The sequence below is a fragment of the Hemiscyllium ocellatum genome, chromosome 3 (assembly GCF_020745735.1).
Source record: "Hemiscyllium ocellatum isolate sHemOce1 chromosome 3, sHemOce1.pat.X.cur, whole genome shotgun sequence".
NCBI lineage: Eukaryota > Metazoa > Chordata > Chondrichthyes > Orectolobiformes > Hemiscylliidae > Hemiscyllium > Hemiscyllium ocellatum.
This window is the reverse complement of record NC_083403.1, coordinates 49,403,842-49,422,965: the sequence shown is the minus strand read 5'-3', so window position 1 is coordinate 49,422,965 and position 19,124 is coordinate 49,403,842. Positions and strand designations below refer to the sequence as shown.

The window sequence follows — 19,124 nt, the reverse complement described above, 5'->3', positions numbered from 1 at the left end:
ACAGATTCCACACCCTTTTTAAAGAAATTACAAACTTTCTTTGCTTTTCATCTTCCAGACAAAAGACTCAAGTGTTTGTACAAGCATCACTTGATTTGCAAATACACAATAGAAATGGCAAATCACTCTGCATTCCACTGAAGAGGGTCATTAGTCAAGCACTTTGATGCCATACTTGAGTTTGTGTTTAAGACAAACTGGTCAAGGAGAAGGCAAAATCAAGAACTATGTTCAGGCTTTAACTTAAAAGTAACATTATTTATTACACATTAATATTAAATATTGCTGTATTTAGAATAATGGTATTACTGATCAGTCTCTTAATTTAATTGGTACATTAGGTAAGGACTCATTTAACTTTGTGTGTTCATGTCCATGTTGAAGCCTGGTCTGACTCAGCCCACTCTGTTATTTATACTCAGTGAGATGTGTCTTCATGCAGGGCCCTGAACCCCTTACACAACAGAGGACTCATGTAACAGAGAAAGTAAATGAACATGCACTTGAGAACTCAATTTAGAAATTTGATTGTATAATCAAATGATTGTATTTGATTGAAAAGATGTGTATTTTCAAAATGGGTCATTGATTAGTTTTTAAAATGAATTTTTGTCCCCTTTTGCCCAAGTGAAATGCACATTTCAGAGCTACAGGATGAAATTGATGGTAAAGAAAAGGACATCCCTCAAAGAAAATTGAGTTCTGAGGAAGAAGACATAAACAATGATGAAAAAATGAAACGCAAGCAAGAGAAGAAAAAACAAAGACCAAAAAGAAAGAAGACCAAGAAATTGAAAAAAGGTACGCAAATTTCAAGTGAATAGTTTTAAAAGTGCGTTATAGAACTTGGTGCAGCATTGTTTTTGAAAAAGTATATATGTTGATATCTCATTAAAAGGTATTTTAGTAAAGATATGGTGAAAAAATTGATAATATTTTATATTTGAAAAAAGTTAGTATAATTTTATAAAGTTTAAACTATTTATTTTATATGGAAAAATTTAGCCCAAATTTATTGACTGAGCAATATCTTCTGGTGTTGAATAAACTGTAAGTTGGAGTAGTGTCATCTCAGCTCCCAATAGTCCAGAATATAAACATACCTTATCAGTTAGCAGGAGTAAATTACTGTACTGAAAACAAGAAATGCTGGAGATCACAGCAGGTCATGCAGCATTGATTGGAGAGAGAGAGAGAGAGAGAAAACAAGCTAATGTTTCAAATCTAGATGACTCTTCATCAGTTAGTATCAGGCTACTAAATTTGGAATTGCTCTTGCTTTCTGAAAATCGCTTTGACTGGTTTAGAAGTGGAAAGGTTACAGGAATGGTAGTATGTAAAATAGATGTGCTACAGTACACACTGCTATGCATGGGATTAAGAGATAATGTTCAATGTAGAAGAAACTTTTATTTTGTAGATACTTAGGTGGTACCAATCTAGGAATGTTTGGTGCTAACACTTTGGATATGATTTTTAATTCCTAGTGGAGTTGGTTGTGGATGTGATTTAAGAATTGTGTTTCAGGAAGCACTTCTGGATCCCAATCCTTCCAGTTCATTCAACTTTTCTAAAAAAAAGGCAGGAGTCAGAAATAGGAAGCCTTCTTACCTCCAATTAACTTATCATTAGGGAGCTTGTTAATAGATAAGCTAAATAGATTATAGAAATATCCCATCTTTACCCTGTTAATGAACACAAAACAGTCTGTTGTATGTTAGTACACAGGTATCAGTTTAACGTCGATAGACTTTAAAATTTATTTATGTTTGATATAAATTATCTTTAGGTGAAGGATCTTGCATCAGCCATATGTTAATGTATTTTCAGTTGCTGCTGCTAGCCCTACTTTATTTAGGCTCAGGCAGCGTGCATTGGACCACATCGTGTCTGTCATCTACATTTACCACTCTTCTCTGGTAGCCTGTGCCTGAAGCGGCTTGGTACCACTAATTATGTGCCTGAAATTGCCTCCAGCCCAATTAGTGTATTTACATTTCAATTAAACGTGTAAGTAACATAAAAGGTTGGGAAATTATCAAAACATAAGTTTCCAAATCTGTCTTTGGGAAAAGATTCCAGTTTCCAAAATTATTGTTCCTTTTTTGTATTCACATTCATGGGAGAGTATTTTTTTTAAAAAATGTGTTCGTTCATTAATAAATATGGGACAATTTTAAATTGGCCACCTATTTCACATCGCAACTAATTTTGCTTTCTAGAATACAAACCACTCATTTTCGAATCATTTGCTTGATGGTAGGAAAACTGAATGAAGTGATTGCCAAAGTCAGAATGAAAATATCTTGTTATTTTAGGTCATGCTCTATTTTCTTTGCTTTTAATGTGAAATATGATTTGGAAAGTGACTTGATGCGCTATGATAAAGCTTTGGCCAACTCTTACACTTGTTTTTTAGGTATTTTGTGTGAAATAATTTCAAAAATGATTTTTAGTTTTGAACATGTACATTTGGCAGCTCCAAATTCCTTATAAAACCTACACATTGAACATTGCAAATTGTGTAGGGGTCTAATTCTACTGCTGCTCCTGATGGACACAGGACCTCATACATGCTCAGCCTTGAGTTGCTAGATCTGTTTGAGGTCTGTCCAATTTAGAACGGTGACAGTACCACATCACACAATGCACTTTTCATATTGTGTAGAATAATTCTCCCTGATAGGGTCGCTTATTGGTTACGCTACTGGACTAGTAATTCAGGAGCCCAGAAAGCTAATTGGCAGAAATCTGTAAGATCAAACCCTCACCATGGGGTTCCTTCAGTGTGACAAAGCTAGTCCCTTTTTTCTAAAAGCTGTCCCTTGGCTCAAGGAGACTCTGTCCTTGATTTTTTTCAGAGGGATAATAAACTGGGCCGGGCTCTGATCAGTCTGGTTTGGTACAGAGATGAAAAGGATTTTGAGAGGCCCTTTGTTTATATGTAAACAGAAGAGACTTCAGCCAAAGTGATCATGTTTTAGAAGTGGTCTGTAAAATGAAAGAGGAGTGGTTAGCTGTCAAGCTGAGCAGATTTAGTTCAGGCTTGAACTCTTTGGAAGTTCAACTGGGAGCTGTGTGAAAGCTCCCTCTCTCTCTCTTTTCTGCCCTTCAATTTCAACCTGTAAACATGGGTTCCATTTATACTAGATTTTTAAAGGGAGTTTGCTTATTTGGACTGTTGTGTATATTCGGAACAGCATAATTAAGTCTAGTTGGATAGGCTGAGTTCTGTAGGGGTTCTTTATTCTGTTCTTTGTGTTATTTTGTGAATAAATTTTTGTCTGTTTTAAAATCTAGTAATCAACCTAGCTATCATACTCTGGGCAATTTTCACTGTACACTTATCAAAACATATTGCAAAGTTATGGTCTGGGGCTGCCTGCTTAAGAATGTTTTAAGTGCTCTGGCCTAGTCCATAACATCAAATCATCACATAGTTGTTATGTCGACAATGTCCCATGTGCTTATTGAGAATGCCTTACATCGTGTTGTGTGACATTATCATTGTTCTAAATTGGACAGACCTCAAACAGATCTAACAACTCGAAACTAAGCATCCATGAGGCCTGGTGGGCCATCAGCAGCAGAATTAGACTCCAGTGCAATCTGTAACCTTATGTCCTGGCATTACAACCAAGTCAGGCAATCAACCCTGGTTCAATGAAGAGTTCAGGCAGCTATGCCAAGAGTAGTACTCGGCATACCTAAAAATGAAATGTCAACCCGAAGCCACTTATGTAACAAACAACATGAGCAGCAATTGAAAAATAAAGCTAACCAATCCCACAAAAATCAGATCCAAGATCTGCAGCCCTGATTCGTTCAGTCATGAATGATAATAGCCAATTAAACATCTCGCTGGAGGAGGAAACTCCACAAATATCCCCATCTTCAGTGAATGCGGATCCCAGCATATCAATGCAAAAGATATGGCTGAAGTATTCACAGGACCGAATGGTCTGTTTCCATGCTGTACATTTCTATGACTCTATGACCAGTCTTTACAGAAAAGTTCTGTGTGGTTGAGCCATCTCCTCCAGAGGTCCTCAGCATCCCAAATGCCAATTTTCAGCCAATGCAGTTCACTCTACATGACATCAAAATGTGATTAGAAGCACTTGATGCTAAAAGTAAGGCTATTGACCCTAACAACACATTTGCTTGGGACCACATGCATAAACATCCACATCCTTCCAAATCTGCTTCCATCTAGAAGGACTAGGGCAATAGATTCATGGGTACACCACCACCTGCAAGTTCCCTTCAAGTGACTAATCATTCTGACTTGGGGAATTATATCATCATTCCTTTAGTGTCCTTGGCTTAAACATTTGGAATTCCTTGCTAATGGCATTATGGGTCAACCTACAAGGACTACTGCAGGACAAGGAGGCTGCTCACCACTATACTTCTGGAGGGCAACTAGGGATGGTCAGTGAATACTTGCTCAGTCAGTGATGTCCACATCACATGCCTGAATAAACTAAGTCTGAGATGAAAAGCTCGTATTAGTAATGTCTTTCACATTGTTGCATAGTCTCATCTAATTCACAAATATCTTTCAATAGAGATTCAGCCGTTCTTATTAATTTGACCTCCACCTGATTCCAATTGGATGTTCATGTGGCTGATTTACAATATTTCTATGAAACGGTTTGAGTAGCTCATCACGACAACATTCTGTACCTGATTCAGGAATAGGCAATAAACCTGCTTCCTGTGAATGGGTAGTGTTTTTTTTAAAGAAAGCTAATGGCCTGCTTGTAATTAATAAAATTCACATAATTTTAGAATGGATTCAAAATTGAAAGTTTAACATTGATATTCTGAAAATTATTTCAGATAGTTCAAATAAGTAAATGTTTGAAGGATGAATCAGGAATGTAATATGAAATACATTGAATACATCTCCCAACATTTGCCCACAATAAATAGAAAGTCCTGCGAGTGCAAGTGGCATAGTCTTATTCCTGTTTCTCCAAATTATATAATGGCAGGGCACCAAAGGAAGCCTGATGAAGGGCTTTTGCCCGAAACATTGATTTTCCTGCTTCTCGGATGCTGCCTGACTTGTTGTGTTTTTCCAGCACCATTCTGATCTAAACCAAAGGAAGCCATTCAGTCCATTGTGTCTGTGCTGCTGTTTGATAAAGTTGTTTCATTGTAGCTCTGAAACTTTACCTCCTTCAAGTATTTCTCCTATTTTTTGCCAACCACCTTGAATTTATGTCCTCTGGTTACCAACCGTTTTGTCACAAGAAAGCTTCTCCTTAGTAACTCTATCAAAATCCCCTCAATCAGATTTCCTATAAATGTTCTCATTACAACAACCCTGATAAAATACTGCATCCTTTCTAAAACCTTCTTCCCAAATTCTTTTAAAGTATGACGCCCAGAGTTTGCCACAGTTCACCACCTGAGGCTTCTTTCATGTTTTATAAAGGTTTGTGCCCTTTGCTGTGTTGATGAAGCCAGTGATTATGTATGCCTTTTCAATAGTGCTTTCAAACTGTCATCGAGTTAATTTATTGTTTTATTTGTGTGCCTTTTTAAAAGATGTTTTTATAGTAAAATGATCAACTCAGAGATACTATCTGCTATAGATTTTACCAAATAATTAATATGACATAATTCACTTTTGAGGGCATATTTCTGAAATTAATGCAATTGCTTGCTTTGTGTAGATATCTTCAGCTGGATAAATGTGTAACACATTTGACAAGTTGAAATTTCAATTACCCAGCAAACGCTTCCTTTTACATGTGTAATTAAAGTGAAATGGATTCACTAAACTAGCACCAGTAGGTGTCTCTGTTGTCATGTATTTGTGAGATTTTCCACACAGGAAATTGGCAGTCTTCTCTAGATATAGGGACAATGCTTTGAAAAACATTCCAGCAGTAATAGGAATTCTCATTATATAGGTGTGCTTACTTCCCAACAGTAACAGATGTAGGTGGATTAGCCATGGAAAATGTAGAGCCACAGAGATAGAGTCAACGGGTGGGTTTGGGTGGGATGCTCTTCAGAGAGTCAGTATGGACTTGCTTCTATATTCTATGTACTATGTCTAGCTGATGTGATAGTTTATTTACACGTTAAAAATATTATATCCTGCCATTTTTGGTGTCATCCATTCTCAGATTCTAGCTGCGAATACAATTACAGAAACTGACTACTTAGTGCTGCAGTCACATATGTATTAGTTTTCTAAGGTAATTATAAACAGGAGGACATCTCTAACTTCATTTTAATTCTTTTCATTTTTAATATTTTAGGTTTTGTCACACTGTATTGCCATGTTTTGTCATCTTGCTGATTCAGCTTTCCCCATCTTGCCACTATTCCAGACCTCTTTCCCCAAAGGACCTTTTTTAAAGTGTCGTAAGCGTGTCAGTGATTGTATATTCCACAGCCTATTCAAAGGTGTTTGGTTTCTGTGGTTGCTTCTTTCTGAAGCAATGATTAATTTACCAACGTTGATTATGGACATGATTATTCAGACATAAAAAAGACAAGTATTGGAGTCTCTAGAGAGAATCAGAAGAAAGAAATAGATCAGGAAAGCCAGAAGGAGGTACATTCTTAGGGGTACAGTCCGAAAAGGGGAATATTGGACCAAATAAAGAAATCAAGACCAGTGAGAGTTCAAACAGAGAGAACATCTGAAAATAAAGAAGGCTAAGAGATTTGGGGCAAAGGGAATTGGAAAAACGCAGCCTGACGATGGGAAATGAGAAATAAGCAGACAGAGAAATACATATTTCAAAACAGAAAAAAGGTTGTGACACTAGTAAAAGCAATTCATGATACAAAGCCGAAAAAATATTGCAGTGACATATAAATCGACTTAAAAAACATTCACACACATCAAGAAAATAAGAATAGCAACCCACTGTGACCCGCTGTCTCAAATCTATGATGACACTATTCAAGATTAAGCTATAAGCTGATAATGTCACAGTAAAAAGCACAAAGATCAGTGTATATTCACATTTGGTTTTAAAAGGAAGAGTCCTGAGACATTGCACAATTGAAAATGTAGTGATTACATTAATGGAATTAGAATAATTAACGTCATAGCCTTAATGTTGAAAATTGCAACTCATCCATCACTGGATAATCAATAATAATAAAAAACTGAGGATGGTAGAGATTTGAAACACATAAAAACAGAAATTCCTGAAGAAATTCAGCAAGTCTGACAGCATCTGTGGAGAGAAAAAAGTAATAATTTTAAGAGCAGTAACCTTCAGAATTAATAGCTAGTTGAAGATTGCATCTATGCTGATGGCAGGGGAAAGAAGTGAGCAGGTAGATGAAGAGAGGGAGAGAGAGAAAAAAGGTTAAACAGATGTCGGGATTGAGATAGTCAGGGAAGGAAAGAAGCTAGACAGAAGGCTCTTGGGGTACAGGGGTAGTGTCCCTGACTCTGAAGCAAGAGGCCCAGACACAAGTCACACCTGCTTCAAAGGTAATACATTGTGAAAATACGTTGCAAGGAAGAAGTAATAAATTCACAAATGGATATGAACAGGTTAGGCGAATGGGACAAAATTTGGCATAAAACGTTTAATGTGGATACATGTAAACTTATCCATTTTGGTTGGAGGAATAGAGAGGTAACTTGTTATCTAAATAGAGAAAAACTTCAGAGTTCTTCAATGCGGAGGGATCTCGGTGTCCTTGCATATGAATCACAGAAAACTAGTATGCAAGTTTGGCAGGTAATAAAGAAGGCGAATGGAATTTTGGCAAAGGAATAGAGTATAAAATTTGGAAAGTGCTGTTGCATCTATACAAGACATTTGTGGGACCACAGCTGGAATATTGTGGACAATTTTGGTCCCGTTACAAAAAGAGAGATGCAGTTATATTTAAAGTAGTTCAGAGGACGTTCGCTAGATTGATTCCAGAGATATGGAGCTTGTCTTAGGGAGAGAGAGAGAGAGAGAGCATTTTAGGCCTGTGTTCTTTGGAGTTCAGAAAATGAGATGAGATCTAATTGAGGCATACAAGATGCTAAAAGCGACTGACGAAGTAGATGTGAAGTGAATGTTTCCCCATGGAATAATTTAAAATAAGGGGTTGTAGTTTTAGGATCAGGGGTAGCAGTTTCAAAACAGAATTAAGGAGAAATTACTTCTCTCAAAAGAGTCATAAATTTATGTAATTCACTATCCCACAGTGCAGTGGATGCTGGGACATAGAGTAAACTTAAGGAGTGGATAGACAGATTTTTGTTTAGTAATGGGTTGAAGAGTTGCAGAGAGCGGGTAGGCAAGTGCACATGAGGCCGAGGTAAGATCAGCCATAGCCGTATGAAATGTTGGAGTACGCTCAAGGTGCAGAATTGCCTACTCCCGCTCCTAGTTCTTATGTCCCGTCGGTGATAATGGAGGCTATGAGTCAGTAAGAATTATTCGGCTGTGCTGAAGAAACACTTCCTGAAGTGTCTGAGTACATAGTAGGCATGGAAGGAGGTAGTTGTACTCTAAAATTATCTAAAATTAAATTCGATATTGAGTCCTGAAGGCTGTAATGTCCCAAACTGAAGATGAGGTATTGCTCTTCCACCTTGTTTTGAGTCTTGCTGGAACACTTCAGAAGGCCCGAGACAGAATACGGCTAGGGAACACGCTGGTGTGAGGTGGCAGGCAACTAGAAACTTGGGATCATTTTCACAAACAAGTGTAGGTGTTTGGCAAAGCAGTTACCCACTCCACGTTTCGTCTCCCAGTGTAGAGGAATCTGCATTGTAAGTGATAGAATACAATAGATACTTACAGAATATTGAGAGGCCTGGATGGAATAGATGTGGATATATTTCCACTAGTAGGAGGACACAAACTCAGAGTGGAGGGACAACCTTTTAGAACTGAAATACAGAGGGATTTCTTCAGCCAGAGAATGGAGAATTTGTTGAACTTATTGCTAGAGAAGGCTATGGAGGCCGAGTCATTGAGTGTACTTAAGACAGAGATAGACAGATTCTTGATTAGTTAGAGGATGAAGGGTTACAGGGAGAATGCAGGATAATAGGGTTGAGAAACATATTAGCCACAATCAAAGGGCAGAGCAGACCCAATGGGCTGAATTGTGTAATTCTGCTTCTGTATCTTATGGTCTTGATGACTATGTTGTTTGAAGTGCAGGTAAATTGCTGCTTCACCTGGAAAGTGTACATGGGCCCTTGGATAGTGAGGCAAGTGAAGATAAGTGGGCATGTGTTACACTTTCTGTCATTTCATGGGAAGGTGCTGCACAGTTATGGGAGTGGAGGAGAAGTGGACCACAGTGTTCCAGAGGAAATAGTCCCAAAGGAACCCTGACAGGGAATGGCACTATGTGGCGGTAGCATCCTGCTGGAGGTGGCGAACATGATGGCGTATAGTCCTCCTTATGTGAAGGCTGGTGAAGTGAAAGTGAGGACCAGAGCACCTTATTATTGTGCAGGAAGGAAGAAAAGGGGTATAGGCAGAAGTGCAGTAAATGGGTCACCATTTGAGGAAAAAGATGAACATTTCTGAGGCCGGCCCATGAAAGGTGACATCATCAGAACAATGCAACAGAGATGAAGAACCGGGAGAATGGAATTAAGTCTTTACAGGAAGCAAGGTGCGAGGACATATAGTCAAGGTAACTGTGGGAATTGATGGGTTTGTAATGGATATTGGTGGCCAGCTTATTTTCAGAAATGTAAACAGCGATGTCAATGGAAGGGAGAAGTCAAAGATGGACAGATGAAGGTGGGAACAGGGTACAAATTAGATGCAGAATTGATAATTTTTTTCCAATTCCAGATGAGAGGGGGAAGCTGCACCAATTATATCATTAATGTCATTGAAAGAGTTGTGAGGAGGGGTCCAAATAGGACTGGAAAAGGAAAATTCCACATGACCTACAAAGGGTACCGAAGCTATACCTTTGGTTAATCAAAGCTGTCTAACAATTCAGAAAAGCTGTGCTGTTTGGGTAATTTTTACATTAATTCCTCTGCCTCTTTATCTTGCCAATTTTCCAAAAAAAATCTTTAAAATTCATCCCTGACTTATTCAGTCAACCTCTCACAGATTTATCGTCTGTGAAGCATCCTGGATACTTTTGTGTTAGAATCATTATTTTTGATTCCCTTTTTAATGTTTGAGAATGCAGCTTTTAACTGTGGGTGTTGATGATATTTGAGGTCGGCTCAGTGAGATGACTGGGGGAGACAACAGTGGTGGGGACTTGAGCAGTCATTTTAGGAGTTACAATGTGAAGGATTCAGTTTTGGAAGAGGGTAGGTAACAGTAATTAATCTGTGACCTTGTCTTAGTATTTGCAAACTGGATGGTTGTTCAAAGTGCAGTCCTGCACTTTGGAGATGTAGCTAGGAGGCATTGAGAGTTATGTACACAACATTGCCATATTAGGAGGATAAGGGTGGAAGATGTAATTAGAAATAAATGAAATTAATAGGTTGATAGTAACAGAAAATGTGTAAATAGGCATGAGAAGAAAATTATATAGGAAGTAGGTATTCCTTTACATAGCATGTACACATTATACAAATATACAATAGTTAATAGCTTATTGTTTATTCCTAATATCTCAGCATCACTGGCTATCCCTAATTGTTTTTGGGTAAATGATGGTGATCGTCCCCCTTGAATTGCTCCAGGTTATCTGTTGTAGGTAAACTCTCAGAGCTAGTATTCCGGGATTTTGATCCAATTGCAACATACCATTGGATCTTTGCTTATGTGGAAGATTTTTAGTTACCAGAAAGAAAATAGCTCATTGTAGTTAGCAAAAATTGTTTATAACTTACATCTTTTTGTTTTACAATTTGCTTGAATGTTATATTTTTAATAACAAGCCACTGGGTCATTGATCCATTTTGCAACATTATAGAAAAGGTAAGAGTTCAGGCTTTACGAGTTTCTAATATCAGCCTTACTATTGGGAAGGGAGAGGTATGAAAAGAAAGGTTAAATGATTTTGAGGGGTTTAATGCACCTTCTGTATATTCTTTAAAAAATATAATTGTAATAAGTATATTTCTCTGTTAGTAACAGAGGAAATGGAGTCAAAAGAAGAGATAATGCATGAAACAGATCCAGAGCTAGAGACTGCACTTCAGCAGCAGAAGCCAAAGTATGTGACTGATGACGATCTGGTCCTTGGTGTATATATCCACAGAGCAGACCTATTAAAAACAGACATTCTGACGTCGCATCCCTCAGTGAAAGTTCATGTTATTGATGAAATGTCAGGGCAATATGTAAAGAAAGAACACAGGTAAGATGCAAAGCTTTAAAAATAATCTGCGTCAAATGATGCATAGATTGACTTGGTGATTCAAAGTGCAAATAAATGTTCTACGTAACGTATACTTAGATATTTGTAAAATGGCATAAAAACTTCAATGCAATTTAGTATTTTGCAAAAGAAAAAGGTTTTGTTGAGAACCTTTCATGTTATCAGGGTGCTCCAAATATTTTTAAAGTGATTTATTTATGTTTGAAATGTAGTCACTCTTAAAGTGACTCTTAAAATTTGCACAGTGAAGTACAGAGGAACCTCGATTATCCAAACAAGATGGGCGGGCACTATTTCGCTTGGATAATTGATTATTCGGTTAATTGATTCAATGCCTCTCCTCTGGGACTCTGAATTTTCTGAAGTTTCTTTTCTCCTCGCTCTGCCTGCTTTGCTCCCTCTCTATCTCAGAGTTTGTTTCTGAGCAGATACACTTGTGTGTAAGGGACCTGCAGCACTGCTGAAGCTTCCAGCCCCCCACCCAATCAGTTCAATGGGATTGTTACAGCAAGCATTTGCTAAAGCCTGCTCCCCGTTTAGGAGACTAGGCAGCAGCACACCTCGTGCATGAGTCCCAATCTCTGGGACCCCCAACCTCTGCCCCACCGTGTGCACCCCTAGCCCCGTCCAACCCCACCACCACCCCCCCCACCCCAAACCCCCAACCCCGTCCAACACCCCCCTGTCTGACCCTTCCAACCCCACACCCCCATCCACTCCACCTACTGTCTGACCCCACCCCACCCCTGTCCCCTGTCTGCCTGCAATGACACCCCCATTCAACCCTCCCAAACCCATCCCCCCATCCAACCCCCCAAACCCATCCGACCCCCCAACCCTATCCAACTCTGCCCCCCCATCCGACCCCCTCAACACCACCCCCTATTCTGACTCCTACAACCCCGTCCAATCCCGCCTTGTCCTACCCCCAACACTTTCCAACCCTGCCCATCATCCGACCCCCCACCCCTGTCTGACCAATCCCCGCCCCTGTCTGACCCCCCCAACACCTTGCAACCCCAACCCCCATCCAAACCCCCAAAACTGTCCACCCGTCCCTGTCCCAACCCACTCTTGCGTCCCCTGTTGGGCTCCAACCCCGTCCGAACTTGTCCACTCCACCCCCTGTCTGTCCGCACCCCAGCCCTGCCCTGTATCCGACCCTACTCCATCCCTGCCACCCCTGTCTGCCCCAATCCCTGTCCAACCATGCCACCCTGTCTGCCTCTGCCCTAACCCACCATCCGTGCCACCATCTGCACCACCACCTCCCGTCCACCCCACAACCCCTACCCCTGCCCCCCTCTCCCTCAGGGGGTCAGCCAGACTGGACACCAACAGTAAGACTGCTGCTGCCTTTGGGGATTGAGTCTCCAAATAGCACACACATGCAGCCACGCACACAAATTTTTACTGCAACGTTTTCTTAGGTTCCACCTTTGCCTTGTACAGGACAATATTGGAGAGATTATCTGGGGAAGGGAGGTTTCAGATACACCCCTGTGTAAAACTCCAGGGAAAGTGGAAACAGAGAGGCGGCAGGCAGCCAATCATTTGGAGACAGTGCCTGGGCTCCCATCGATGTCCAGGTCTGTTCTCGGCAATATTTCAGTAAGCTGAGTTCGTTTTTAATCATTGTAAACAAAAGGCACGATCAGTGTTGGAAACACCTCTTTGATGTAATGTTTCTATGGGGCCCTCGAGATCTCCTTCAGATAATCCGATATTTGGATAATTGATATTTGGATAATCGAGCTTCGTCTGTACAAACTGCAGTGAGATAGATGAATAGTTAATCTGTTTGATGTTTGGCAAGGAATAAATGTTGGCCAGGCCATCAGTTAGACTCCCTGTTCCTCAAGTTAGGCAATGCAATTTGTTACACATCTGCAAATCCATACAAGGCTCAAGTTTAATGTCTTACTTAAGAGTTGACATTTATAACAATGCAGCCCTCTTTGAGCACTGTGTTGAGCTGTCACCTTAGATTAAGTGCAAATATTTCTGGATTTTCCTGTTGTGAGTGCTGTCAAAGAATGTATCAGCTACAAACCCATCTAGAAGGCGTGTACTGGTATTTCAAGCGCAGATCCTTGCCTTTAATTCACTGTGCTTTGTTTTATAATATGAAGTGCCTTGGGACATTTTATCATGTCACATGTACTCAATACAAATTCTTGGAAATAGTGATGGTTGTGAATATTAAGTCACGTTAAAAGGTGAGATGTTACTTTTGTTTGCATGATGTTCTTTTACTTGTTAAAATTAGTGAGGTCATCAGTAATTACAGTCATCCATCTCTTTAAAGTTCTTTACCTATCACATGCTCATAGACCATAGACAAATGTCCATGTAAGATGGACTGTTAAAATAAGCTGCTTTTTAATGACTAATTTTAAAAAATAGTTGATCAGAAAATGTTAAACATAAGTTGTTTAATACCTGAGATTTATTAACATTCCATTGGAATGAATGAGGAGGAATAAATGGCCAGCTGGAAATTGGACAAGCCTTGCTTCCCAGTCTGTCCTAGGTTAAGAATGGGGAGTTGTGTTTCAGAAGAGTCTGTGGTTGCAGGAGAGGGAAAGGTGAGTCTGGAGCATTCCAACTCAACCTGACTTCCCAGAGAAAAATAAACAGAACTTTTCAATATTTATTCAGGTTCTGACCATCCTCTGAGACTGAAAGGAAATCTTGCTGAATGTGGTCCAAATGTCACCTTTGTTGCGACTGTAGGCTGGTGTAAATATCTATCTTCGCCCATGTAAGGACTGAAAGTCTAGTGAACAGCATCAAAATGAACAGTAAGTTTAACTAGGAGGAGAAAGTGAGGTCTGCAGATGCTGGAGATCAGAGCTGAAAATGTGTTGCTGGAAAAGCGCAGCAGGTCAGGCAGCATCCAAGGAACAGAAATTTAACTAAGCTATTAGTCAAAGATAGTCAGGAAATGTACTCATAACAGAATCCTGAAATAATCCTTGTCATTTCAATATTTTCTTTCCTGGTTGTAACCGTTGGCTAACATTCCCCAACTGGCAAAGGAAACAGGTAGATCATTCTTAGATCTCAAACATAGTATACTAACATTTTTCTTAAGGAAGCTGTCAGCTATCTTAATGCTATTCTTTCCCGTGTTCTCCAGTGGAATTCATTGGCTAGGTAGAAAACGGGCATTACCATGACATTGCAAAATACCTCTTCCTGGATTCCTTTATCTTAAGACTTACCAAGTAAAAGCAATGATACAGCCTCTCATCCCATTAGCTGATTCAGGCCTAAAGCTAAAGGGAAGCATGCGCACACACACACAAACAAATGGGAAATTTAACTTCGGGTCAAGATATTTGCCACGTAACTCTGTCCTAAATTACAGGGGTGACAGTTAGTTTTTGACTTGAATGAAATGCATTTATCACGGGGATTCATTTTGCAATCTGAATTTCTAAGTCCACCATTGTGCCAACAACTCAGTGATTCAGTCTCTCCAGAGTTTGGTTTTAACAAGTGAAAATGATCCTTCCTTTCTGATGCCAAACATTTAGATTCTTTTAAAGAGACAATATCTTTTATTTATTTGCATGGTGTAGACTTTAGCGTCCAGGGAACAGCTGTCCAGGATTTCCTGACATTACCCAAGGGCCCTTTAGTATTACAGTTGATTCTCAATTCTATTTTATGCCTTACACCTGTGATGAGCATACTCTTTCTTTCTAATGTTAACTTCTACTTTGTCATCTGGGGAACTCTGAATTTTCTTTTGTACCTTTTACATTTAAAGGACTATACCTCTGATATATCCAAACTATCTGCTCTTTGAAGGTAACCCAATATTCCGTTACTGTTTTTCCAGCCTATCTCTTATTTCAGTCAATCCTACTCAGTTCTGTTCTTGTCCTGGTAAAGTCAACTCTCCAACAATTGATCTTCCTTACTTTGGATTGATGTGTGAAATTCCCCAGTACTACTCTGAACCTTGTGATACATTGATCATTGTCTCCTAAATATTTCACCCTTGACACTTGATCCGCCTGCCCCACCTCATTTCTAAGGACCAGGTCCAACAATGCCGCTTTCCTGAAATAAAACAATGAACTGTGGAAGCTGAAGGTCTGAAAGAAATGTTGTTGTGGTTCTGTTCGCCGAGCTGGGAATTTGTGTTGCAGACGTTTCGTCCCCTGTCTAGGTGACATCCTCAGTGCTTGGGGGCCTCCTGTGAAGCGCTTCTGTGATCTTTCCTCCGGCATTTGTAGTGGTTTGAATCTGCCGCTACCGGTTGTCAGTTTCAGCTGTCCGTTGCAGTGGCCGGTATATTGGGTTCAGGTTGAGGTGTTTATTGATTGAATCTGTGGATGAGTGCCATGCCTCTAGGAATTCCCTGGCTGTTCTCTGTTTGGATTGTCCTATAATAGTAGTGTTGTCCCAGTCGAATTCATGTTGCTTGTCATCTGCGTGTGTGGCTACTAAGGATAGCTGGTCGTGTCATTCCGTGGCTAGTTGGTGTTCATGGATGCGGATCGTTAGCTGTCTTCCTGTTTGTCCTATCTAGTGTTTTGTGCAGTCCTTGCATGGGACTTTGTACACTACATTGGTTTTGCTCATGCTGGGTATCGGGTCCTTCGTTCTGGTGAGTTGTTGTCTGAGAGTGGCTGTTGGTTTGTGTGTTGTTATGAGTCCTAGTGGTCGCAGTAGTCTGGCTGTCAGTTCGGAAATGCTCTTGATGTATGGTAGTGTGGCTAGTCCTTTGGGTTGCGGCATGTCCTCGTTCCGTTGTCTTTCCCTTAGGCATCTGCTGATGAAATTGTGGGGGATCTATTTTTGGTGAATACATTGTTCTTCTTCCTCTTTTTGCAGTTCTGGTGTACTGCAGTGTGTTGTGGCCCTTTTGAATAATGTCTTGATGCAACTTCTTTTGTGTTGGGGTGTCAGTCCCATGCAAGGACTGCACAAAACACTAGATAGGACAAACAGGAAGACAGCTAACGATCCACATCCATGAACACCAACTAGCCACGAAATGACACGACCAGCTATCCTTAGTAGCCACACATGCAGATGACAAGCAACATGAATTCGACTGGGCCAACACTACTATTATAGGACAATCCAAACAGAGAACAGCCAGGGAATTCCTAGAGGCATGGCACTCATCCACAGATTCAAATCAATAAGCACATCGACCTGGACCCAATATACCGGCCACTGCAACGGACAGCTGGAACTGACAACCGGAAGCGGCAGATTCAAACCATTACAAATGCCGGAGGAAAGATCACAGAAGCGCTTCACAGGAGGCTCCTAAGCACTGAGGATATCACCTAGACAGGGGGCGAAATGTCTGCAACACAAATTCCCAGCTTGGCGAACTAAACTACAACAACGAGCACCCGAGCTACAAATCTTTTCACAAAGTTTGAATCTGAAAGAAATTGCTGGAGGAACCTAGCAGGTCTGGCAGCATCTGTTGAGAGAAAGCAGAGTTAACATTTCGAGGCCAGTGACCCTTCTTCAGAACTCATAGCTCTGAAAAGGTGGCAATATAAATGTATAAAGGGCCTGGGGTGGCGTAAAGGAGTGAACAGTTAGGTGGAGATGGAACCCAGAGGGAGAGTTAGGCAGAAAAAGTGATTACTGAAAGTAAGCCAGGAAGGGGAAAAGCAAATAATGGGGATCATGAGGAGGTGAAAATGGATTGATGCTGAAAGCAGTGGTGCAGGAAAAGCACAGCAGTTCAGGCAGCATCCGACGAGCAGTAAAATTGATGTTTCGGGCAAAAGCCCTTCATCGGGAATACAGGCAGAGTGCCCGAAACGTCGGTTTTACTGCTCCTCGGATGCGGCCTGAACTGCTGTGCTTTTCCAGCACCCCTCTAATCTAGACTCTGTTTTCCAGCATTTGCAGTCATTGTTTTTACCCTGTTTTTACTCTGCGCTGAAAGCAGCCCATGTCATGACAGGGCCTGGAGTTTTGGGATTCGGTAAAGGACATGGAATGTGGTGTTCAGGCTCTAAAATAATTGAACTTGTTATTGAGGCCTGAAAGCTACAGGATGAATGAATGAGTGATTTTATTTTATAGTGAGAAAAACAGTAAAGTACAGTGAAAAGCTTTTCCACTGTCACCACATTTCACCGTCATTTTGAATAGTTTTAAAAATAAGAAAAACAATAGAAAGATATAGCTTAAGTAGAGTCCATCAGTCCTGAGCCAGCTTATCATCAACAATCCACACCAGGTCCAACCAACATTGATGTCGCCACTCTTCAAATGCTATCTTTCAACACCAGGCCAATTCCCCTCTGCCACCACAGCTTGCGCTGAATCTACCAATGTCAGATTCTCAAACGGGAAATGAGATGCTGTTCCTCCAGCGTGGAGCACTGCAGTAGACCTGAGACAGAAATGTTGGCAGGGAACACGGTGGTGTGTTGAAGTGGCAGTTAGCTGGAAGTATGGGTAATTTTTACAAACAATAAAAATCTGGTCCATCCACTCCACTGAACAATGTAATGTGCACCCTTTTTGTTTCTTAGCTCTAGCTAAATTAACTCTGTATTTAAACCCTCTGAGGTTTCTTTCTTCTGCACTGTTCCATAACTAGTACTGCTGCCCCTTCTCCTTTCTTTCCTTTTTTTATCTTTTCCGAGTAACTTTTGTTTAACACCCAGACTTGCAGTTCCTTGAGCCAGATGGCCAAGGAACATAAAATATAATACCACATTCAGTCTGCTTCTGTAACACTTCAACTTTATTTACTCAGTGCATTGACATGTATGCACATTAGAGTCGAGGTTACAGTGGTGTTGGCAAAGCGCATCACATCAGGCAGCATCCAAGGAGCAGCAAAATTGATGTTTTGGGCAGGAGCCCTTCATCAGAATGCACATTAACTCTCTTTTGGCCTCCCTTTTTCCTGTGCTCCTACTTCACCTATTAACTTATTAGTAACTGTTTTTAAGTATTTAAGTTGAATGCATTTTGATAATGCAACAAAATTTAACAATGCAAAAAGAAACTAAAACAGAGAGAATACTAAGGACAAGAGAGCTCAAAGTGGTTCACTTTGTGAAACCCGATAACATGCACTCCATCATTATCTATTGCTTCATACTTCAAACTGGAAATATGCATTATAGATTAACTGACTGTTCATTGTTTAAATAAACTCTTGCTTTTGCCTTGAAATATGCCATTTGTCCATAGTAAACGTGTGTTCATTGTATATACTGAATGGCTATCTAGACAGACCTGTTTATTTCTACCCCTCAATTCCAGTAAATCATGTTCAGCACTTTCCCCATCAGAATACATTAGAAATTTGTAGAAAATGCAGACAAAAGAGCTAACCATAATGCCTGCTCTATCTGCTAACTAACTAGGAACATCCTATAGTTATTGCATCAATAAAACAGATTTTGCAAATTGGTCATCAGCAATGTTATACTATACGTTGTGACCAAGTATAGAAAGTTAGTCATATCAATTCTCTCATGCTTACTTTTTGAATGCCGTACACGCAACATTTTGTAAAACCACAAGCCAATAACGACGCTCTATATTACAGGAATGATTTTCATATATGTATGCAAAAGTTGTCTGTGGTATTACTGTATTTTGTACTGATAGGAACCCCATAACTGTGTTTTGGAATACTCAATTTGTTGACTGACTCTCACTCTGTATAGATGCTGATAAGTGCCATAGCTAGTGGTTGTGTAAATCTACAAACTTCTATGCATAGAAGTAGTATATTAAAAATGAAAGACTCGTATTTATTTGCACTGTTTGATGTTTTTGAAATGCTCCAAAAGTCTTTGGGT

General features: G+C 40.0%; 1 protein-coding gene across 1 annotated transcript in view; it reads left to right on the top strand.

Moving 5' to 3' along the window:
* ahi1 (Abelson helper integration site 1) overlaps positions 1 to 19,124 on the top strand; it is a 258,275-nt gene that overhangs the window by 43,490 nt on the left and 195,661 nt on the right. The window contains exons 5-6 of the mRNA XM_060857049.1: positions 629 to 801; positions 11,058 to 11,286. Of these exons, the coding sequence (XP_060713032.1) occupies positions 629 to 801; positions 11,058 to 11,286 (402 nt within the window). The remainder of the gene's footprint in view (positions 1 to 628; positions 802 to 11,057; positions 11,287 to 19,124) is intronic.